The 23,519-nt window shown below is 46.7% G+C and overlaps 1 protein-coding gene across 1 annotated transcript in view; it reads right to left on the reverse strand.

Moving 5' to 3' along the window:
• Positions 1-1,740: 1,740 nt before the first annotated feature.
• SUPT6H (SPT6 homolog, histone chaperone and transcription elongation factor) overlaps positions 1,741-23,519 on the reverse strand; it is a gene marked incomplete at both ends in the record, with an annotated part of 37,189 nt that continues 15,410 nt past the window's right edge. Inside the window, 18 exons of the mRNA XM_080712592.1 lie at positions 1,741-1,927; positions 2,237-2,424; positions 3,287-3,453; positions 3,543-3,620; positions 3,867-3,979; positions 5,964-6,088; positions 6,259-6,372; positions 8,293-8,531; positions 9,336-9,531; positions 10,598-10,738; positions 12,932-13,074; positions 13,832-13,979; positions 15,806-16,013; positions 17,136-17,263; positions 21,920-22,087; positions 22,164-22,301; positions 22,844-22,979; positions 23,306-23,382. Of these exons, the coding sequence (XP_080568718.1) occupies positions 1,741-1,927; positions 2,237-2,424; positions 3,287-3,453; positions 3,543-3,620; positions 3,867-3,979; positions 5,964-6,088; positions 6,259-6,372; positions 8,293-8,531; positions 9,336-9,531; positions 10,598-10,738; positions 12,932-13,074; positions 13,832-13,979; positions 15,806-16,013; positions 17,136-17,263; positions 21,920-22,087; positions 22,164-22,301; positions 22,844-22,979; positions 23,306-23,382 (2,694 nt within the window). The remainder of the gene's footprint in view (positions 1,928-2,236; positions 2,425-3,286; positions 3,454-3,542; positions 3,621-3,866; positions 3,980-5,963; positions 6,089-6,258; positions 6,373-8,292; positions 8,532-9,335; positions 9,532-10,597; positions 10,739-12,931; positions 13,075-13,831; positions 13,980-15,805; positions 16,014-17,135; positions 17,264-21,919; positions 22,088-22,163; positions 22,302-22,843; positions 22,980-23,305; positions 23,383-23,519) is intronic.

The following is a 23,519-nucleotide window of genomic DNA, read 5'->3' on the forward strand; positions in this document are numbered from 1 at the left end:
AGAGGGAACAGGTGGCAAACTACCTCTCCTGGAACATCCCAGCTCCTTTCTCCAAGGGCCTCTTCTGTGTGTATGAGAATATACAGGTGAGTTTGGGACCCATCCTGGGCAGAAACCCCAGCTTGCTTAGAGGTTGTCAAAAATGGAAGAGAGGAGCTGGGTATGATGGTGCATGCTTGGAATCCCAGCATTTGAGAGGCTGAGACTGGAGGATCGCAGTTCAAGGACAGCCTCAGCTACTTAGGTCCTTTGCAACTCAGTGAGACCCGGTTTCAAAATAAAGAATAAAAAATAAGCTGGGCATGGTAATGCAAGCTTGGAATCCCAGCATTTGGGAGGCTGAGACTGGAGGATCGCAGTTCGCGGACAGTCTCAGCTACTTTGTGAGGCCGTCCGCAACTTAGTGAGACTCTGTTTCAAAATAAAGAATAAAAGCTGGGCATGGTGGTGCCCGCTTGTAATTCCTGCGCTTGGGAGGTGGAGACAGGAGGACCACACAGGTTTGGAGTCAGCCTCGCTGGCTTAAGAGACTGTTTCCAAATAAAAATATAAAATAGGTCTGGGAGTGTAGCCCAGAGGTAGAAGGGTTTCCAGGAACACCAGTACCACACACACACACACACACACACAAAAAAAAAGCCACCCTGTACGATGGTGGCACATGCCTGTAATCTCAGTACTTAGATGTTTTTTGTGTGTTTGTGGTACTAGAGATGGAAGCCAGGGGTTTTCTACCTCCAGGCTACACTCCCAGACCAACTTTTTTTAAAAAAAATATTTATTTGAAAACAGGGTCTCACTAAATTGCTGAGAACCTCACTTAAGTAGCTGAGGATAGCTTCAAACCTGCGCGATCCTCCTGTGTCAGCCTCCCAAGTACTGGGATTACAAGCATGCCCCACCACACCTGGCATTCTCAGTACTTAGGAGGCTGAGATGGGAGGATCACAGGTTTGAAACCAGCCTCAAGAACTCAAGGAGGCCCTCAGTAACCTAGTGAGACCCTGTTTCCAAATAAGAAGTCAAATGGGCCTGGAGGTGTTGCTCAAAGGTAGAATGCCTCTGGGTTGAATCCCTTGTACCACAAAAACAAAAACAAAAAAACCCTCACCCCTTGAAGAGCAGATTGCTGGAGAGTCTTCGGCAAGTGCTCTGTAGAAACACTGTTTATTCAAACAACAGGCAGGAAGCATGGTGACGGCAGCAGGTGGGTAAGACAGCCAGGCAGGGCTGGCGGATCAGCACTGCTCCCCATGTCTCCTGCAATCCTGCTTTGACTGCCACCAAGATGTTGACATCAGGATCAGAAATACTTTCCCTCCTCTCCCTCCTGCCCCAAACTGAATAAATAGCATCCCTCTCCCCACAAGGGATGGGGAGACATGTGCTGAGCTTAGAGCCCATCACAGCCCAGAGTCAAGTGAGGGCAGAAGCCCAGAATGGCTCATAGTGAGTGGAAAGCCAATGGTCCCACTCTCATTCTCCTCCTCCTCTCTGCCACACTCCCTCCCAGCCTGGTCCTGGGCTAGGTGGACGATGAAGGCCTGGAGTGGGAGAATTGCTGCCTGGTGTACACTGAGCGCACAGGCCATCCAGACTGTCACCCATCCAGGCTGACCACCATAGAGAATGTCACTTCACGCCACTTTATGGACAGAAATGGAGGGGCAGGGAGTGAGACGGTGGGCGGCCAGGTGCCTCGCAGCCTCAGAGGTAACCAGAGTCCAAGGAGCAGGCCCCCTACCGATCCATCTCGTCCAGGAGTGGGGTGGCGTCGCCGGCAATGGACATGGGGGTGCTTTCGATCATGGGACTGGGGGAGGGCCGAGGTGTTAGCCGCTGCTTCTGTTTCCGCCGCTCTGCTTCCTTCTCCTGCAGCCACTGCTCTGCCATTTTCCCCCAGTCGATAGCTGCATGGCTGTTGGACCTGGGAGAGGAAGGAAGGGCTGCTGAGAACAGTACTCTCCCAGGGCCTGCTAGAAGAAACTCTGCCCACTAGTTGCTGGGGAGTGCTCCTTGCAGAACAAACCTCACACTTGTGGGCAACAGCCTGTCTGCTGGTAAAGCAGAAGCACTGGGGGCCAGCTGCCTCACTGCCCTTCAGTCTTCCCTGAAACCAATGTCCCTGCAGACATTAACATGCCAGTTCCATCCCAGAGGAACAGAGCACCTGCCTACGCTAAGCCCCCAGCATCCTGCTCAGTGCCAGAGCTCTATGCCATGTCTTTATACTCACTTTGGCTGCTGCTGCCGTTGCCGAGAGCTGGAGGAAGGCTGGGGCTGGGCTTGGGCAGACTGCGGGGTAGTGCTGGCCTGGAGCTGATGGTACTGTGGTGTGGTGATGGGCTGGCTTGGGGTCGTGTAGGAGTAGCTGGGGGTCATTAGTGGTGTGGCCACTGGCTGCTGGGCTGGCGTTGGGAACACCTGGAGAGGAGTGGACAGATAAGTGGGGATGGGCTCTGGGCTCATTTGGTTTTACTGTGTACTCTGGCAAGGTGCAAGGGTGGGCTCAGCACAGAGTTCCAGCTGACCAGCTCTCTGAGCAGTGTTTCTAATCAGCAAAGGGAGGCCAGCAGGATGGTACTAGCACACGATGAAGCCCATCAGTCCTGTACACTTCAGGTTTTTAGTTTTTTTTTGTGTGTGTGGTACTGGGGATTGAACCCAGAGGCATTCTACTCCCAGTTACACCCTCAACACTTTTTATTTTTTGTTTTGAAACAGGAGCTCACTAAATTGCTGAGGCTGGCCTCAAACCTTCTATCTCAGCCTTTCAAGTACTGAAATTATGGGTGCGACAGATCCCAGAGAAATCTGTACAAAGGTCAGGCCCCCTCCTATTTCCTTCTCAGTCAAATGGACAAGAAAAGAAACATCTGTTGGAGATGTTCCTTAAGGCTGAATCAGTCTTATCTGTGCATACAAAGTCCTTTGAGGTAGATAAAAGGTCCCTCTTAGCCAGGTGTGGTGGCGTACGCTTGAAATCCCAGCATCTGAGAGGCTGAGACAGGAGTACCACAGCTCGTGGACAGCCTCAGCTACTTAGTGAGGCCCTTTGCAACTCAGTGAGAAGCTGTTTCAAAATAAAAAATAATAAATTGGGCTGGGGTGTAGCTTAAGAGGTAGAATGCCTCTGGGTTTCTAGATTCCATCTCCAGTACTGCCAAAAAAACAAAACAAAACAAAACAAAAAAAACAACAACAAAAAACAAAATGAAACAAAAAACAAGAGGTCCCTCTCATCCTTTCCCACCCAGTGCAAGGAACCTCCCTCCACGCCACATACATGGTAAGCACTGCTGCCCCCTCCACTGCCGCCATAGCCATACTGGCTGGAGGCCCATTGGGCTGGGGTGGCGTTAGGGTTCTGTCCTTGGCCTGTCACAGCAGCAATGGCACTGAACATCTGCGAAGTCATATTTTGGGGCAGGGCATTCACAGCCCGCGTGAGATCTGTAAGCACAGAGGGGTGGGGATGGTGTGTTAGAGATGCAAGTCCCTCTAGCTCTGCCCTTCCCGCACTCCAGGCTAGGGTGTCCCACCTGCAAGGTTGATATTGGCAGGGGTAGCATTGATAGAGGCAGGTGTCCTCGTCCTGCTGCTGCTACTGGGGGTGATGCCTGTAGAAAATGGCTAGAGTTAAGTGTTTTCCCTCTACAAACCCATTTCTGGCTTCCTAATTCAAGGGCTGGAAAAGGTAGGGGTACTGAGATAGGAGGGAGGAGAGGAAGGTGTACAGGCCCAGTGGAGAAGCTCCTTGCTGCTCTAACTTCCCAGATCCCAGCTGTAATGCCAGACTACCCTCATCCTCTCCAGAAGGCCAGTGAGCATCCGAGTTGTGTAATTCCAACCACAGTAGCACTCACCTGGCACTGGATCCTGGTAATGATCTTTAAACCACCTGAAGAGTCCATTCACAGTTGGGAAGATCTGGCCCCGGTACCGGAATCCTTCAGGAGTTACCGTTACATATTCTATCCTGACATTTCAGAAGGACACATACATCAGATACCACGTTGGGACAGCCAGGAGAGCACAACCAGAACAGATGTCCACCATGTGAAGCAGCCATACTGGATGCTTGAGGGAGGAGGGACGACAAATCCTGTTCCTGGGCCTATGAGGGGAGCTGCGGTCACAGGCAGCCCAAGGAAGGCTTGCTGGAGGTTGGTGGTGCCACCACATGCTGCGGTGTGGAGGCTGCATGCTGCAGGTGACAAGCCACTGAGTGTTGGGGTCGGGGTTGGGAGAGGCCCCTCTGCAGCACCCTGGAAGGTGATTCGTCTGCCCTTACTGAACATTCTGCGTTCAGCAGAAGGGTTGAGAGGATGGGCTCTAGGTTTAGAGCTGGTTCTAGTTCTGGTTTGCACTCTGCCACTTAGCACCTATGTGATAATGCACCAAACCACTGAACTAGTTTCGACTTCATTTGTAAGATGAGAATAACGTCGCTTAAATCTGCAGGTGGTTGAGGTTTGAGGGAGAGCACACAGAGCACTTACCACAATACCTAATGGTGCACTCAACCAAGCAGAGCTACCAACGGCCAACAGACATCGCAAACGCTGGCAAAGTTCTCACACATCATCAGTTGAAACCTGTTTCTCAAATCTTTCCTAAGTGTGAATTCTGCCATATAAGGAGTCTGTGCTCCTTCCACCAGAAGCAGCCAGGCTGACTCTGCTCCGGGTTACAGTCCTCGATTGTTCCTCATTGGGACAGTTGCCAGCCCCCACACAGCCCTGGCTGCCATCTTCTAGAAGCATGTTGATGAGTTGGAAAAGGCTTCTCAGAAAGGAACATAATATTCCAGATACACACAGGGCTCAGAATCTAGTGCTCTTGTCATTTGGCCACTGAACCCCACTAATAGTCTAAGCTGTGAATGACATGTGGCCAAATGTACAGGGATAAGAGCAGAATTGTATTTCCCTTGGCCAATGGCTAAGAGGAGGATGGGGGTGGGACCTATGCAGAGAAGGCTGGTGTAATCACCGATGTGTGCACACAAAAGGAGCTGGGAGTGGGGCAGAGCCCTACAATACAGAGGCCTGGGAGGATGAGACAGGAGGACTGCAGGTGTGAGGCCACCTCAGCAACTTAGTGAGACCCTGTTTCAAAATGAAAATTAAGAGCTGGGAGTGTAGCTAAGAGATAGAATGCTCCTGGGTTCAATCTCCAATACATTAAAAAACAACAACAACAAAAAAGAAAACAGGAGCCTAAGAAAATCTGCTCTCTTCCAGCTTTAGGGCACAATAGAGGGGTGCAGGTAAAGGAATGGTTTGGGAAGAGTGGCCTGCCAGTCACACACAGAAGGGAAAGGAGTAGAAGACAGAAAGATGCTCCACCCACCCCCCTCAGTGTGGGCACAAGAACCAACCAGGATATTGCAGCATCAGTGAATTGCTCTGCACTGAGGGCCCTGGGGAGGGCAAAGCAGGGAGTGGAGAGGAGAGAGCAGTGTAGCGCCATGGTCTTGCCAATCAATTCAGGGAGTGACGTCCATCACTCCTTGGCAGGGAAGTGAGGGGAAGGGAGCTTTTTTTTTTTTTTTTTTTTTTTTGCAGTACTGGGGACTGAACTCAGGGGGCATTATTCTACCTCCGAGCTACACCCCCAGCCCGTTTTATTCAATATGGAACAGGGTCTCACTAAGTTGTGGAGGGACTTACTAAGTAATGAGACTGTCCAAGAACCTGCGATCATCCTGTCTCAGCCTCCCAAGTACTGAGATTACAATGTGTGCCACCACACCTGGCTGGGAGGTCCTTTTTTAGCGCTGATGAAAGTGCTTTTCTTAGATGAATCTTTTAAATTATCATCTCTTTCCCCACCTCCAACCTCCACCTCTGCTCTGAATAGATAAAAAAGAGAAAGGCATTTAGGCAGAACCAGAGTGGCACAGCTCCCTTCTAGTCTGTGGACCCCAGTGGCAGCACCTTCTCAGCACCAGTGCTCACCTGGGTTTACCCCGGGGCTGGTATCCCAAGAGGAACTTGCCGGGCAGTTCCTTGCAGGCACAGATGAAATAAGGGATGAAGGTGGGCTTCTCCTTCTTAGTTTTGATGAGCAGCTCCTCTAATTTCTGGGGGTAGAATGAGGGTGAGAGGTTGGGATAGCAGCATGCTTGGCATACAATGTCTGGTGCATACACACGTACACTTCCTTCACCACCTGGGCATCCCCTACACTGAAGGGAAAGCGCACATCCTTAAGAGACCAAAAGGTGTCATCTCTCAGAGGCCCTGGGCTCACCTTTCGGTCCCCACCGCTACAGTCCTGATAATACTTGTGGTTCAGAAGGTCCCGGGCAAAGGATGCCATAGGCTGGACATAGCGGGCAACGATCTCATCCAAGTCTTCAAATTCCTGTGGGAGAAAGTAAAGGACCCACATGTCACACCCAGAGCTGAGACTCCTGGCCCTTCCTCAAATCCACTCTGAAGAGAAACCATGGCAGGGAGTGGGCTTCCTCGTCCTGCTCAATTGTCGCTCCACTACAAGATATACGCAATTTATCTGCAGGTTTGAGTAATGCCCAGATACTGGTTTATGGCGCACACAGTCCTGTAAGTCCTGAGAACAACAGAGAACTTCACCGGATTTTTCTTTACTGGAACATGCTTTCTTCTTTTGCTCACTGGCTCTCCAATGGTAGTCTATTTTATTTTATTTGTGGTACTGGGGATGGAACCCTAGGGGCATTCTATTTCCAAGCTACACCCCCCAGCCCTATTTTCTTTCTTTTTATCTTCCTCCCTCCTTCTTTCCTTCCTTGGAAACAGGGTCCCACTAAGTTACTGAGAGCCTCACTAAGTAGCTAAGGCTGGCTTTGAACCTGTGCGATCCTCCTGTCTCAGCCTCCCAGGTGCTGGGATTATAAGCATGCACCACCACCGCCTGGCTTGCCCGGGGTTTAATTCCCAATAACACACACACACACACACACACACACACACACACACACACACACACACACTAAATAAATAAATAAATAAATAAATAGATAAATTTTTAAAAAGTAATAAAATTTGGGAGTTGGGCATGAAAGCACATGCTTATACTCTAGTACTTGAGATAGGAGAACTGCAGGTTCGTGGCCAGCCTCAGTAACTTAGTGAGGCTCTCTACAACTTAGACCCAGTTTCAAAATAAAAAATAGGGCTGAGAATGAGAATGTAGCTCAGAGTCGTAGAATGCCCATGGGTTCAATCTCCAGTAAAACAAACACACCACAGCATCCCCACACACACACACACACACACACACACACACACACACACACACACACAGAAAGAGAGAGAGAGAGAGAGAGAGAGAGAGAGAGGGAGGGAGGGAGGGAGGGAGGGGGGCAAAACATACAAAACCAAAAAATGGTTGGGTACAGTGGTAGAAGCCTGTAATTCCAGTACTTCGGAGGTTAGGCAGGAAGATCATAGGTTCTAGGATTATTTAGACTATCATCAACCTAGTGAGACCCTATTTCAAAATAAAAATAAAAAAATAGAATGCCGCTGGGTTCACTTCCTAGTAAGAACATAACACACACACACACACACACACACACACACACACACACACACACACACACACAAAACAACAAAAGACCCACTATAGCCGGGCATGGTGGCGCACACTTGTAATCCCAGCACTTGGGAGGCTGAGACAGGAGGATCACGGTTCTCAGAAAGCCTCAGCTACTTAGTGAGGCTCTCCGCAACTTAGTGAGACCCGTTTCAAAATAAAGAATAGTCGGGCGTGGTGGCGCACACTTGTAATCCCCATGCTTGGGAGGTAGAGACAGGAGGATCGCACAGGTTTGTAGTCAGCCTCTCTGGCTTAAGAGACCCTGTTTCCAAATAAAAAATATAAAAATAGGTCTGGGAGTGTAGCCCGGAGGTAGAAGGGCTTCCAGGAATCCCAGTACCACCAAAAAAAAAAAAAAAAAAAAAGAGGAATAAAAAAATAGGGAGGGGATATAGCTTGGAGGACAAATGCCCCTGGGTTATATCTCCAGACCCGCAAAAAAATAAATAGATAGATAAAAAATAGATGAAAATAGGTCTGGAAGTACAGCCTGGCGTTAGAAAAGCCCTGGGGTTCCACCCCCAGTACCACACACACACAAAAATAATAATAATGATAAGACGCACTGTACAAGTCAAATCCTGTTTTGTTGATCACAGTATCACAACATGTATGATACGATGCATCCAAGCCAATGTCAGGTGAAGGGCCTGTTTCCACAACCAAGAATGGGGCTGGCAGGTGGGAAGAGTTGGCGCTCACCTCACTGTTGATCCACAGAGTGGCCCCCAAGCTGAAGGCGTTTTCCTTGCCCTCCTCCCGCACGTCCACATGTTGGTAAATGCCGTCACTGACTTTCCAGGTCACTGTTAGGTGGTTCTCGCCTTTGCTGCTTGGTCGGATGATCACATCGCCTTGGTCCATGGTCTCCATCATCTTTTCTGCTTGTTTGAAATTGATATTGTGGAAGGATGGGTGTGCAATCACTCGCTTGATGTATGCTGAAGAGGAAAAAAGTAGAGACCAGGTGATGGGACTAAGAGCCAACAGCAATGTGACAGACCAGGGCTTAGTTTCTGACCCAATATAGGACTCTGAGACTTTTTCACCCTTTCTGGATCTAGACTTTCTGATGTGAATGAAATGTTAGCTAAGCCTCCTAGAATGCCGAGACAATGAGGCTTTGAGAGTCACAACACCTTAGCAAACAAAACATGAACTGAAAGGGTCCTACCCATGATTTCCTCAAGTGTGATTTCTCTTTCTCTTTTTGCAGTACTGGGGATTGAACCTGGGGTGGCTCTACCACTGAGCTACATCCCAAGTTCTTTTCTTTTTTCTCATTAAGTTGCTACAGGTCTCCACTGGTCTCAATCCTCCTGTCGCAGCCTCCTAATTGCTAGGATTACAGGCATGTGCCACCACACTGAGACCCCAGTTGGTTTTTGATTTTTGCGGTATTAGGGATGGAACCTAGGGGCATTCTACCTCCGAGCTACATCCCCAGCCCTATTCTTTATTCTAAAACAGGGTCTCACTGAGTTGCAAAGGGCCTAAGTAGCTGAGGCTGTCTGCGAATCATGATCAGGAGTTCCTGTCTCAGCCTCCCAAATGCTGGGATTACAAGCGTGTGCCCCCATGCCTGCTCAGGACGCCCTTTCGTGACACCTCTGACTCTTGGTACCTCAAAGCTGAGCACCTGCTCCCGTTGGGAGACCAATGCACCTGAACCCTATGGCCCGAGTCCAGTAGTGGCAAAGCTGCCCAGATTCAAGGTGTACAGACACAGTGGCAGGTACACTCACTGGTCCGCTGCTGCTTGCGTTTCATGTCCTCCTCTTGCTTGTGGTCTGCAGCTTCAGCGTCAAAGTCATAATAGGTGTCCTTGGGCAGTTTCCATTCGTTGTTCCTGTCCATGAGGTCTGAGGTCCGGCATGTCAGGTCCGCACTGAACTTCTCGATGTCAATCTTCATGATGCGGCAGTGAACGGTCATTCCCACCTAGATCCACAGAACATGTAAGCTGGAAGGGACAAAGATTATCTAGCCCGATGCCCTATTTCACATACGAGAAAAGCAAAGTCCAGGCAGAAAGGTAGGACCTGCTCAAATTCAGTCAGCTACTGAATAGGAGTCCAGGATGTCTGGTGTGTAAACAATAGGCTGCATGCACCCTGCATTCACGTTGCCACTCTGGGCCGGAAACCCAAGTGGAGCCTCCTGGGACCAACCCTGTCACTGGCATTCTTCTCTTCTCCCATAAAGTTGCCTGGTTATTGCTTCCAGAGTCTTTTTGAAGGGGGAGTGATAAAAACCCAGCAGTTTTCTGTACTTTAACTCAAGCTCTTCTGTCTAATTAGTGGCACAAAGAAGACATTGTATGGCTGACTCCCCTTGTGCTGAAAATCTCCCTGGATTCACTATTAGGAATATCTCTTCCCAGCCCTTCTGAGTTATTAACAGAACCAGAAATATGGCAGATCTGGTCCCAGCCATATCACTGACTAAGTGATCCTGAAAAAATACTTGAGTTTCTCTGAAAAGAGAGTATTTCCTTTGCCATCAGGCTGTAGGAATGGAGATACCATGCACTTCAAGACTGAGTGCTGTTTCAGTGGGTGCACAGTAAATGGCAGCCATGGCAGGGGAATACTAAGAAGAAAGGGAGCTTAGAGTTTTACTTCCAATGCTCTATGGCAGAGACATTTTGAAGGCTCCTGTGTTGTCTGGCTTTGCTGTAGAAGCCCAGTGGTGCACCAGAGTTAGGGCACACTCTTTTTCATCTCTACGAGCAGGGGGAGAACATGCAGAGCTTTTCTGCTTTGCAGCATGTGGTGCTGAGCCCTGCCTCCTGCCCTCTGTTTAACCCACTGCTTCTCATACAGGAAGAGAGCTCTCTCCCACAGAGCTGGCAACTGCCAGAAACTTACAAAGGCAGCACACAAAAGCTGCTACTCATTCAGACGCTTCTCACCCTGCCTTCTCCCAGCTAGTAATAAAATTCTCCCTGACTCTCCACCAGCAGCCACCAACTGCCCTACACCCTTTAAGCCAACCATATAGCTACCTTTACTCGCTCCTCAGGACGCTTTACCACTTTGTCACTGAGGAATTTAGTGGGGATGAAGCCGGTGACACCGTTGTCTAGCCGCGTTTTGACACCGATGGCCTGGCCTGGACATGAACCACTGTCAAAGTGGTTCCAGACCTGAAGGGGACAGGAAGAGAGGAGGATGGTCATTAATGTTCTGAGATTATATATTTGGAAAAGAGCAGCCAGGAGTGCTGTAATTTATATTACTATTTACATTTGGCACTGGTCTAAAAACATGACTTAGCCACCCTCTAAGAGTGAATCTGAACATCTAAAGCATGCCTTGACTCACAGGTGATGCTGACACCATGGGCCATCAGATGACTCATTTATGCTTATCAACCTACACCCTCTAGCAGAGGTCACTTCCACTTTGTTCTGTCCTAGTGAGAACTGAAAGTAACTGTCAACCTTCTCACTAGTGAATGAAGCATCAATTGGCCCGTGTGTGTGTGTGTGTGTGTGTGTGTGTGTGTGTGTGTGTGTGTGTGTGTGTATTGAACCCCAGGAAATTTTACCTTTGAGCTACACCCCCAGCTCTAGTTTGTTTTTATACTGAAACATATCTCGATAAGCTGATGAGAGTCTCACTTGCTGAGGGCTGTCCTAGAAACTATGGTCTTCCTGTCTCAGCCTCCCAAATACAAGTATTACAGGTATGTGCCACCATGCCCAGCTCACTTGGCTGTCTTAGATCCTGAACAAATCACATCAGCTTTTTCTGCTGGGTAACTAAGAAACTAGCTCTTTAGCAGTCTGCCTAATACTATGTAAAGGCCCAGAAAAAGTTTTTAGGTGGGTTTAATGACTTCTGACCATGAAAAAGGCACAGTATTTCCAGAATAATATGGGGAAAAAAATTAAAAGTGTTAAGAATATATACAACCAAGGCAACCTAAAAATAATATAAAGACAGGGTTTCACTAAGCTGCCCAGGCTGCCCTGAACTTGAGATTTCCTGCCTTGGCCTCCTGAGTTGCTGGGATTATAATCATGTTCCACTGTGTCTGGCTTCTACAGATAAAGCATGTACAGGAACACTGTAGATTAATGCATGCCCTCACTTCCCTAACCTGGTGGAGCTATCCAGAGAATGGAATAAAAATTCAGCACAGGGTGAGTGAACCAGAATAAAGGAAAACACACAGATCAACAACTTTTCAGGAACGTATGGAGGGAATTAAGTTAAATACCCATATGTCAGCCAGGCGAGGTGGCGCACTCTTGTAATCCCAGCATTTGGGAGGCTGAGACAGGAGGACTGTGGTTCACAGACAGCCTCGGCTACTTAGGCCCTTGTAACTTGGTGAGACTCTATTTTAAAATAAAGAATAAAAAATAGAGCAGGGGGTGTAGCTCAGAGGACAAATGCCCAGGCCCGCAAAAGAAAAACCAAAACTAAAACAAACAAAAAAGAAACCAAAACACCCGTATGTCTTTTATTTTTATTTTTAGTACTGGGGATGGAACCCAGGGGCATTCTACCTCTGAGCGACACCCCAGCCTTATTTTTCCTTCCTTCCTTCCTTCCTTCCTTCCTTCCTTCCTTCCTTCCTTCCTTCCTTCCTTCCTTCCCTCCCTCCCTCCCTCTCTTCCTTTCTTTTTGTAGTGTTGGGGATAGAACCCAGAGGCTTTCTACCTTCGGGCGACACTCCCAAACCTATTTTCTATTTTATTTGGAAACAAGGTCTCACTAAGTTGCTGAGAGCCTCACTAAGTAACTGAGGCTGGCTACGAACCTGCACAATCTTACTGTCTCAGCCTCCCATGTATTAGGATTGCAAGCATGCGCCATCACACCCGGCTTTTTCATTCTTCATCTTGAAACAGGGTCTCATTGCGTTGCTAAGGGCCTAAGTAGCCAAGGCTGTCTGCAAACAGTAATCCTCCTGTCTCAGTCTCCCAAATGCTGGGATTACAAGCGTGCGCCACTATGCCCGGCTTACCCATATGTCTTGTACTCGTCTCTTCCTTGTGTAGTTGTTTGTTAAGGGCATGATTTTTTTGTGTGTGTGGGTCTGGAGATGGAACCCAGGGCCATTTGACCTCCGAGCTACACCCCCTGCCCTATTTTTTATTCTTTATTTTGAAACCAGGTCTCACTGAGTTGCAGAGGGCTTCACTAAGTAGCTGAGGCTGTTCGTGAACCGCGATCCTACAAGTCTCAGCCTCCCGAATGCTGGGATTAAAAGCGTGCGCCACCCCACCATGCCTGTCTAAGGGCATGATATTAAATACAATTTCTGATTCACTTTTAGGTCACCAGGCCATCCAATCAAAGAAATCTGATAACACTGCACTTCATACCTCACTTAGTTCAGGGAAATTGTCCTGTTGACAAAAGGGGCACTGCCACAGTCCTGTCTCATCATTGCGGATCGCCTGGTCATAGCTCTCACCCTGTGGACGCCTATGAGCAATGCCAGTCACATTGCAGATGATGAGCTTTCCTGGAGGGAAAGGAGAGAAAAGGAACAGGCTGAGAGAACAGGAGAGGTGATTCATTCCCACCCACCTTCAGTGCCAGAACATTTGTCTTACACACACATATATATAATAATTGAATTCCTTCTTATCCTTGAAAAGGAAAACCTTCCTCTGGTAGGGACAAAAAGGGGACCCATTAGAGTGACTTCATGAAGACTCCAAAGTAGGTTAGAAGTATAACCTCACATTGATCTCTATTATGACTTTGTCTAGGGCCAACATTCTTTCATTTTTTTCCTTTTTTGTGATTACTGGTGATTGAACCCAGGAGTAACCATTGAACTACATCACCAGCCCTACTTTTTTAAACTTAAGTTTGAAAGCAGAGTCTTGATAACTGTGACTGGGTTGTAAAGGGCCTCGCTAAGTAGCTGAGGGTGTCTGTGAACCGCAATCCTCCTGTCTCAGTCTCCCAAATGCTGGAATTAAAAGCGAGTGCCACCACGCCTGGCTTTCATTCTTTATTTTGAAACAGGGTCTCATTAAGTTGTGAAGGGCCTAAGTAGCTGAGGTTTGCTGTGAACCTGTTATCCTCCTGTCTCAGGCTCCCAAGTACTGGGATTACAAACATGTGCCACATGTTCAGGTTGTTTTTTAAAAGCTTCCCTGGTTTTCCCCATGTATAGTACAAACCTGCTTCATTCTACTATAAATACAGTAAATGTTCTACTATTCCTCAGTATATTCTCTTCCAACTAGAAATATGGCCCATCAACTTACCAATGTAGAAGGTCTCTGGTGTTTCTTTGGTTAGCATATTGAAGATCTCTTCTGTGTTGGGAGAGCGGTAGGCTGTCCTGAGGTCCTTGTATCTACAGCTCAGCTCTGCCCGGATGTCATACAGTGTGATATGTTTGTCACCATAGCCCTAGGGGAGAAGAGCATCAGGAAAAGCCTTGCACATGTTCCCTACCCCAGCCATGAGGAATTTCACTAAAATTCTACCAGTCGCTACCAGCAAACCACTTTCTCTGTCCCCTTCAGTGCATATTACAGAAGGTTTCCTTTCTTTTTATTTTGATAGGGTCTCACTATGCTGCCCAGGCTAGCCTTTAAACTAAGATCCTCCTGCCATAGGCTCCTGAGTAGTTGGGATTATAGGAATATGCTGCTGTGCCCAGCTTACTGAAGAAGTTTTTTGAACCAGGCATGGTGGTATACTTTTGTAATCCCAGTACTTGGGAGGCTAGTAGGAGAATTGCAGATTTGTAGCCACCTTTCAGCAATTTAGTGAGGCTGTCAGCAACTTAGTGAAACCCTGTTTCCAAATAATAAAAATAAAAAGGGCTGGAATGTAGCTTGGAGGTAGAATGCCTTTGAGTTCAATTCCCAGTACCCCCCCCCCACACACACACACAAAAAAAAAATTCTAAAGCTTTTTTAAGTTGTGTGGTACTGGAGGTTGAACCAAGGGTGCTCTAATACTGAGCTACATCTCTAGACCCTAATTAATTTTTTTAAGACAGTCTCACTGAGTTGCCATGGCAGGTCTTGAACTTGCAATCCTCTTGTCTGAGCCTCTAAAATAGTTTGGAGTAGAGGTGTGTACCACTGCACCTGCCTTATTTTTTTTTTTTTGGGGGGGGGGGGTTGTACTAGGGATTAGGCCCAGGGGCACTCTACCTCTGTAGGCTATACACCCAGCACCATCTTATTTTTACCTTGAAACAGGGCCGCACTAGGGTAATGAGTCTCACTACTTGCTGAGGTTGACCTCGAACCCATGATCCTCCAGTTTCAGCCTTCCAAGTACTGGGCTTATAGGCTAGCACCACCATGCCTGGTGCACCTGGCTTTTTATTATTAATTTTGTGGTACTGGGGATGGAACCCAGGGGAATTGTACCTCCAACTTACATCCCCAGCCCTTTTTATTTTTTGTGTTGAAACAAGGTCTCACTACATTGCTGAGTGTCTTGCTATGTTGCTGAGGCTACCCTTGAACCTGAGATCTTCTTGTCTCAGTCAAAGCCTTCCAAGTATTGGAATTATAGGTGTGTACTACCAGGCCTGGCTCCTTATTTATTTATTTATTTATTTATTTATTTATTTATTTATTTATTTTTGGTGGTACTGGGGTTCCTGGAAGCCCTTCTACCTCTGGGCTACAGTCCCAGACCTATTTTTACATTTTTATTTGGAAACAGGGTCTCCTAAAGCCAGCGCATGCGTCTGGCTTTGAACCTGCGCAATCCTGTTTCTGCCTCCCGCGCGGGGATTACAAGCGTGCGCCACCACGCCCGGCTTGGCTCCTCTTTTAAATATTGAGACAGGGTCTTCCTAAGTTGCCAAGGCTAGTCTTGAACATGCAATCCTTCAGCCTCATCCTCCTGAGCAGTTGGGACTATAAGCATGCACCACTGTGCCTGACTAATAAAAATGCCTCATGAAACTCCATGTGTAAAACAGATACATGCAAAGTTACACTGTTGGAAAGGAGTTAAGGTTTAAAAGGAAACTCTAGTAATGACACCCTCCAAACTCCCTCCTGCCATTAACAATTATGATCATGGTACCTAAGACTTCCCTAGCTCCTTAATAAGCAGCCTAAAAATTTCACTGAGAAACCCAGTTTCAGGGCATAGGTGGGAGAAGAGAGGATAAAGTGTGCCATCCTAATACATGAGGGTTTCTCTGGACACTTGCTGCCCAAGCCTCCAGTTTTTGTGCCATGCTTTTATACACTGTCACCTACCTGCCTCTCCAGTTCTTCTGCAAACGCATCAAGGTCGAGGTCCTTGAGTCGCTCTGGGTTTTCCAGGATTTCTTCTAGGGCCCCTGCAGGATTAGCATCCTCAGCTGACTCATCATATTCTAGGGCATCTACTGCCATCTTCCTGGCCCACTCATAGGTCTCAGGGTGGACACGAGAACCATCAAGAACTTCAATGTATGAGTCAGTGCTGGAGGAAAGACAGAAAAGAAGCAGGATATAGAACAAGAAGCTGCTAGTAACAACCTAAATGTTCACCAATGGGGTACTGGTAAATAAACCAGGGCACCTCCATATAATGGAAAACTATATAGCCATTAAAGGATGAGATAGATCTATGTGTGCTGACATGGGACGATGGCCACAATATATAGATAAGTGAAAAATGCACTGCAAAACACTATGAACTATATGATCCCATTTTTGTAGTAAATGGGTAGTTAGTAAATGCATAGCAAAAATAAAATTTAGAAAAACTATTGTATACATAAAAATTGTTATGGTAGTTATCTCTGGGGAGTGGAATTATGGGGGACTTCCACTTTCTGCATAACATTCCTACATGTTGAATTTTATATAATGAACTTATATAAATCTTATAAGATAAAACGAAAGGGGGGGAAAAAGACCTCTGAGAATTTGCTGACAGCTATTTTCCCCCATAAAGCCTTCCCAGGCTGGTCTTGCCCGTGCACTCACATGGACCTATGTTATTCGTGGAGTGTTACAGCAAAGCTGAGTGGAAAATGAAGTTTTAGAACTTGAAGCCTATTTCCCCACTGACTTCCATTACTGAATGAGGAGCTATGTGCCCGTGGAAAAGATCCTCCAAAGACTGAGTTGGTAACTTCTGGAGAGGAAGAGGTCAATAGTGAAGTCCAAAGTCCAAGTGAATAGAACTTTCTCTCAATAACATCATCTTACAACATAACAAATCTCTCTCCCCCTTCCATATTTGTTCATACCCACACTCCTTCCATCACCCCTGCTATTCCCACCTCGACCTGGCTGTATCAAACCATAGTAACAAAACAAGTTTGTGTTCACTGAATACAATCTTTTGTTTTCTGCTTCTACTTTATAAATTAAGTTGGTCCTTTTATGTTTCTCTCACAAGAAATAAGCCTCACATAAATGAACTGATCTTTTCCATAGGTCAGGGGCTCTTGACTGAATAAAGATTCCTTATCTTTTCTTTAAAATATCTCTTAATTTCGATGTCTTAGGGCCCTCTGGCAACCCCAATCCCTTGAAACCCCAAGTCAAAGCCCAAAGAGAGTTCCTCCTAGCCCATCTAGGCAGAGTGCATCACCTGTCCCCCAAGGAGGCCGTGTCAATCTTGAGGAAGCCAGCACAATTCATGAAGACTTTGGGACCCATGTGGCACATGGTGACCAACTGAGTCCGGCTCTCAAGTCGAGTGTTGTTCTGCTTCAGGATCTAGAGGAGAGGGCTAAAGTGAGCTAGGGTAGTAAGAAGACACCACCTCCTTAACCTGCTTTCTAGTGTGTCTGTCTCTGTCTCTCTTTTCTTTGAACCCAAGGGTATTATACCTCTAAGCTATGCCTCTCAGCCCTATTTTTTATTCCTTATATTTTTAAATTAATTAATTAATTTTCATTTGCAGTACTGGGGATGGAATCCATGAGCATTCTACCTCCAAGCTACAACAGGAACACTATTTTTCCCCCCCTGCGGTACTAGGGATGGAACCCAGGGCCATTCTACCTCTGAGCTACACCCCCAGCCCTATTTTTTCATTCTTTATTTTGAAACAGGGTCTCACTGAGTTGCAAAGGACCTCACTAAGTAGTAGCTGAGGCTGTCGGCAAACAGCAATCCTGTCTCAGCCTCCCAAACGCTGGATGACAAGTGTGTGCCACCATGCCCAGCTTCCCAGCCCTCTGCTTTTTTTTTTTTTTTGCAATACTGGGGATGGAACCCAGGGGCATTCTACCTCTGAGCTACACCACCAGCTCCATTTTTTATTCTTTATTTTCAAATAGGGTCTCACTGAGTTATAAAGGGCCTCACTAAGTTGTTGAGGCTGTCCGCAAATCATGAGTCTGTCTCATCCTCCCAAATACTGGGATTACAAGCATGTGCCAGCATGCCTGGCTCTCATCCCTATTTTTTATTCTTTCTTTTGAAACAGGGTCTGAGTTGCAAAGGGCCTCACTACATAATAGCTGAGGCTGTCCTCAAACTGAGATCCTCTTGTCTCAGTCTCCCAAATGCTAGAATTACAAGCGTGCCTCACCTCGCTTGGCTTAATTTTTTATTTATTTTGCAGTACTGGATATTGAAGCCAGGGGCATTCTACCTCTGAACTATACTCCAGCCCTGCTTTTTATTCTTTATTTTATTTATTTATTTTTCTGGTACTGGGGATGCAACCCAGGCATTCTACCTCCAAACTATACCCCTAGCCCTATTTTTTATTCTTTATTTTCAAATAGAGTCTCACTGAGTTGCAAGGGACCTCACTAAGGAGCTGAGGCTGTCCGCAAACCATGATCCTCCTGTCTCAGCCTCCCCAATGCTAGGATTACAAGCAAGTGCCACCATGCCTGGCTCCTATTCTTTATTTTGAAACAGGGTCTCACTAAGTTATGGAGGGCCTCACTAAGTAGCTGAGGCTGGCTGAGAACCCGGATTCTCCTGTCTCAGCCTCCCAAGTACTGAGATTATAAGACCCACCCTCCTCTTTTTGTGGTGCTGGGGATTGAACTCAGGGCATTCAATCTTCCAGCTATACTTCCAGCCCTTTTTATTTAAGAACAGGGTCTCGTTAAGTTGGTTGCTAAGGGCCTTGCTAAATTTCTGAGGCTGGCCTGGAACCTACAATCCCCCTGTCTCAGCATCCCATGTACTGGGATTAGAGGTGTGTAGTAACACTGTGCCTGGCTATCATAGCTCATTTAAAGAGAAAGATTATCAGTGCTACCTGAGTGTGGTGGTAGATGACTGTAATCCCAGTATTTGGGAGATTCAGACAAGAGGATCACAGGTTCAAGGATAGCCTCAGCAAGCAGTCAGACTCTCATCAATGTAGTGAGACCCTGTTCTTTTTTTTTTTTTTTTTTCCGGGTTTGGGAATGGAACCCGGGGCATTCAACCTCGAGTTACACCCCCTGCCCTATTTTTTATTCTTTATTTTGAAACAAGGTCTCATTAAGTTGCAGAGGGTCTCACTAAGTAGTAGCTGAGGCTGTCCGCGAACCACGATCCTCCGTCTCAGCCTCCCGAATGTTGGGATTACAAGCATGCGCCATCACACTCAGCTTGTGACCCCTTTCAAAAATAAAAATAAAATAGGGCTCAGGTGTAGCTTGGAGGTAGGATTCCCAGGGTTCAAGCCTCAATACCAAATAAATAAAAGATCACTAAGTCACGTATGGTGATGCATGCTTATAATCCCAGCCTCAGCTACTTTGGTGAAACTCTGTTTTAAAATAAAGAATAAGCCGGGAGTGGTGGCACACGCTTGGGAGGCGGAGACAGGAGGATTGCGCAGGTTCGAAACCAACTCTGCTGGCTTAAGAGACCCCGTTTCCAAATAAAATATAAAATAGTTCTGGGAGTGTAGCCCGGAGGTAGAAGGGTTCATTCCTAGTACCACAAAAAAAAAAAAAAGAAAAAAAAAAAAAAAAAGAGCTGGGCTGGGGCCGGGTGTGGTGGTGGCACACGCTTGTAATCCCAGCATTCAGGAGGTTGAGACCCAGAGGATCGCCGTTCGCAGACAGCCTCAGCTATTTAGTGAGGCCCTCTGCAACTCAGTGAGGCTCAGTTTCAAAATAAAGAATAAAAAATAGGGCAGGGTGTGTAGCTCGGAGGTCGAATGCCCCTGGGTTCCATCCCTAGACACACACACACACACACACACACACACAAAAAGGAGCTGGGCGTGGTGGCGCACGCTTGTAATCCCCGCGCTTGGGAGGCAGAGACAGGAGGATAGTGCAGGTTCAAAGCCAGCTGTGCGCGCTGGCTTAGGAGACCCTGTTTCCAAATAAAAATATAAAAATAGGTCTGGGAGTGTAGGCCAGAGGTAGAAGGGCTTCCAGGAACCCCAGTACCACCACCAAAAAAAAAAAAAAAAAAAAAAAAAAAAAAATTAGGCTGGCTCAGAGGTAGAATGCCCCTGGATTCCATCGTTAGTACTGGGAAAAAAAAAAAATCACTAATACTCTTAAATTCCCTAGAATGCGCCCTTCTAACTGAAATTCTTTTCTCTACACTAGAAAAAAACTCTGCTGTCCTGAGCATACCCTTGCTTTTTTTGTGTGTGTGTGTGTGTGCTCTACTAGGGATAGAATCCAGGGGCTTTCTACCTTCAAGCTCTAACGCCAAGCCTTATTTTTTGTACACAAAAACACAGACACACTTTTTTTTTTTTTTTTTGCATGTCTAGAGATGGAACCCAGGGGCATTCCATCTACAAGCTACACTCTCTGCCCTAATTTTTATTCTTTATTTTGAAAAGGGTCTCACCGAGTTGCAAAGGGCCTCACTAGGTAGCTGAGGCTGTCTGCAAACCACGATCCTCCTGTCTCAGCCTCCTGAATGCTGGGATTACAAGTGTGCACCACCACACCCAGCCTCCCCTACTTTTTCCTTTATTTTATTTATGTATGTATGTATTTATATTACTTTTTGCGATACTGGGGATGGAACCCAGGAGCCTTCTACCTCTGGGCTACACTCCCAGACCTATTTTATATTTTATTTGAAAACATGGTCTCATTAAACTGCAGAGAGGCTCACTAAGTAGCTTAGGCTGGCTTCGAACCTATGCAATCCTCCTGTCACAGAGTCCCAAGTACTGGGATTACAAGTGAGAGCCACTATGCCTAGCTTCCTCTATTTTAAATCACGGCTCAATGGTCGTATTTCCATGAGTCCCTAGTGTATAAAGAGCATAACTGGCTACCTAGATCTCAAATGAGACTTTGACTCACCAGTTAGCAATTTTGGACAAGGTGCTCTCTTTTAGACCTTGGTGAGAGACAGACCTTCCTGATCTGTCAAATCACTCTAACAATACATGGTTTTGTTTCTCTCTTTCCTTTTTTTTTATTGGTGCTGGAGATTGAATTCCGGGGCATTCTGCCTCTATGTTATACCCTCAGCCCTATTTTTTATTTGGAACAGGGTCTCATTAAGTTGTTGAGGGTCTTGTTTAATTTCTGAGGCTGGCCTTGAGCGTACCCTTGCTTTTGGTGTGTGTGTGTGTGTCGTACTAGGGATAGAGGCTGCAAACCTCCTGTCTCAGCATCCAAAATACTGGGATTACCGGTGTGTTACCATACCTGGCTAAAATATATCTTCATTCGCAACAAAACACTAACAATAACCATTTTTCTCCCTCTTCTCCTCCTCTCTCCCTTCCTCCACCCTCTCTCCCTCTCTTCTTTTCTGTCTTTATTTCTATCATTCCTTTCACTGGGTATTGAAACTAGGTGTACACTACTACTAAGTTAGAGCCCAACCCTTCTTAAAAATTTTATTTTGGAGCTGGGTGTGGTGGTGTACTCTTGTAATCCCAGCATTCAGAAGGCTAAGACAGGATAATTGTGATTCCTGGACAGTTTCAGCTACTTAGTGAGGCCCTCTGCAACTCAGTGAGACTCTGTTTCAAAATAAAGAATAAAAAGCTGGGTGTGGTGGTGCACACTTGTAATCCCAGCATTCAGGAGGCAGAGACAGGAGGATTGTGGTTCGCAGACAGCCTTAGCTACTCAGTAAGGCCCTCCATAACTTAGTGAGACCCTGTTTCAAAATAAAGAATAAAAAAATAGGGCAGGGATTGTAGCTTGGAGGTCGTATGCCCCTGGGTTGCATCCCCAGACCCTCAAAAAATATATAAATAAAAAAAATAATAAAAAATAGGGCTGGGGTAGCTCGAAGGTAGAATGCCCAGGATTCAATCCCCAGTACCACAGGAAAAATAAACTTATTTTGGCAAACAGGTTTTGCCTAAATTGCCCAGGATGATGTCAAACTTGCAATACTGTCTCAGTTGCCTGAGTGGCCAGGATTACAGGTGTGCACCATCACACCCGGAGTCTATTTTCTGATTCACCCCAATCCTACCTTCAGGAGGTGGGTCCCTTTTCGAGGTCCCAGGCCACAGACGTACTGGATCAAGGCTTGGCTGTAAGGATGGGCAATGGCTCGATTGACATCTACCCCAACCTCATTGACCCGGTTGATGAATTCACAGTACAGGGCGTTGAGCAGCTCCTCTTTCACAACATGCTCCTATTGAGATACAGCAGACAGGGATAAGGTCACTGGGCCTTGCCACCCACCTAGCCTTCCTGCCATATCTACTTACCTGCAAGGGGTGAAACTTGAGACACAGGATGTCTTCATCAGAACTGCACACCTGGGCGAATTCTATCAAAGGGTCTTGGATGCGCCGGGCCAGGGAGACAGCCTGCCTCAGTACTGGAGGGTAATCCCGGAACTCTGCCTGCAGTCAAATGGGGATGAGTTGGGCCTTAAAGTTCCTTTTGTGACAATAACAAGAGGAATCCAAACCATTCTGGCTGAAGCCATTTTCTCTTCCGGGACCCTTTTTCCCGGGATCAATTTAATTTCTGGGATTCTTAATCTGAAACCCTCAACTGGCAATATAGAAAATCTCTGCAAGTGAAAAGGTGTAGTTCTTGTGTGTGTGTGTGTGTGTGTGTGTGTGTGTGTGTGTGTGTGTGTGTGATACTGGGGGTGGAACCCAGGGGCTTTTCTACCTCTGGGCTACTAGACCTATTTTATATTTTATTTGGAAACAGGATCTCACTAAGTTGCTGGGAGCCTCACTAGTAGCTGAGGCTGGCTTCGAACCTGTGCGATCCTCCTGTCTCAGCCTCCCAAGTGTGGGGATTACAAGTGTGCGCCACCACGCCCGGCAAAAGGTGTAGTTCTGAGTCTCTGATAATCTGTTTCCCTCTTAAATCTAGCTGAAATTTATAGTACTCTCCTGGGTAGGACCTAAGGGTGGAGCTCCAGCATTACCTCTGACTTCTTGCTGTTCATATAGAGAATGGCCAACTCGTTGTCAACTAGCTCCACTCCAATAGAAGACAGCTGTTGGCCCTGGTCCAGCTCATGCACGATGCGTTTCACATCCTCTATCAACATTTGGGCATCCCTAAAGGAATAAGAAATATTAGTCAATGGATTTCATTTCTCAGGGATAAATAGTCTCCTGACTGAGATGGGGTGGGAAGGTAAGATTTTTTTTTTTGGTACTGGGAATTGAATGAAGAGGCATTCTACTGCTGAGCTATATCCCCAGAAAAAGAGCTTTAAAGTAAGAGGAACGACACCCCCAGGATACCCCCTGAAGATATCAACACGAGAACGAAGCTCAAGCCCATAGAGTTACAGGCATATAATAGACTCAACAATAACAGACGTGTGGTTTCTGGGAAACAGTCTTAAACCTGGCCCGGCCCAGTGCCTTGGTGTTCCTACCTGTTCTCTCCTGCGACTGTCACCACATGAGGTTTCTTGTTCAGAAGAAATTTCTTTAGGGTTTCAATGTCTTGAGCCTGAATCAAAAGAAATCTGAAGTTGAATGGCTCTGAGCATGGGGAGATTTCAAACAGGTCTTACAGAGCTTGAAATCTTGTAAGACCAGAAAACAGGAAAAGCTAGAAGGTTCTTAGAAAACATCTGGTACAGGCTG

Source organism: Muscardinus avellanarius (genome assembly GCF_963383645.1).
Source record: "Muscardinus avellanarius genome assembly, chromosome: 16".
In the NCBI taxonomy this organism is placed as follows: domain Eukaryota; kingdom Metazoa; phylum Chordata; class Mammalia; order Rodentia; family Gliridae; genus Muscardinus; species Muscardinus avellanarius.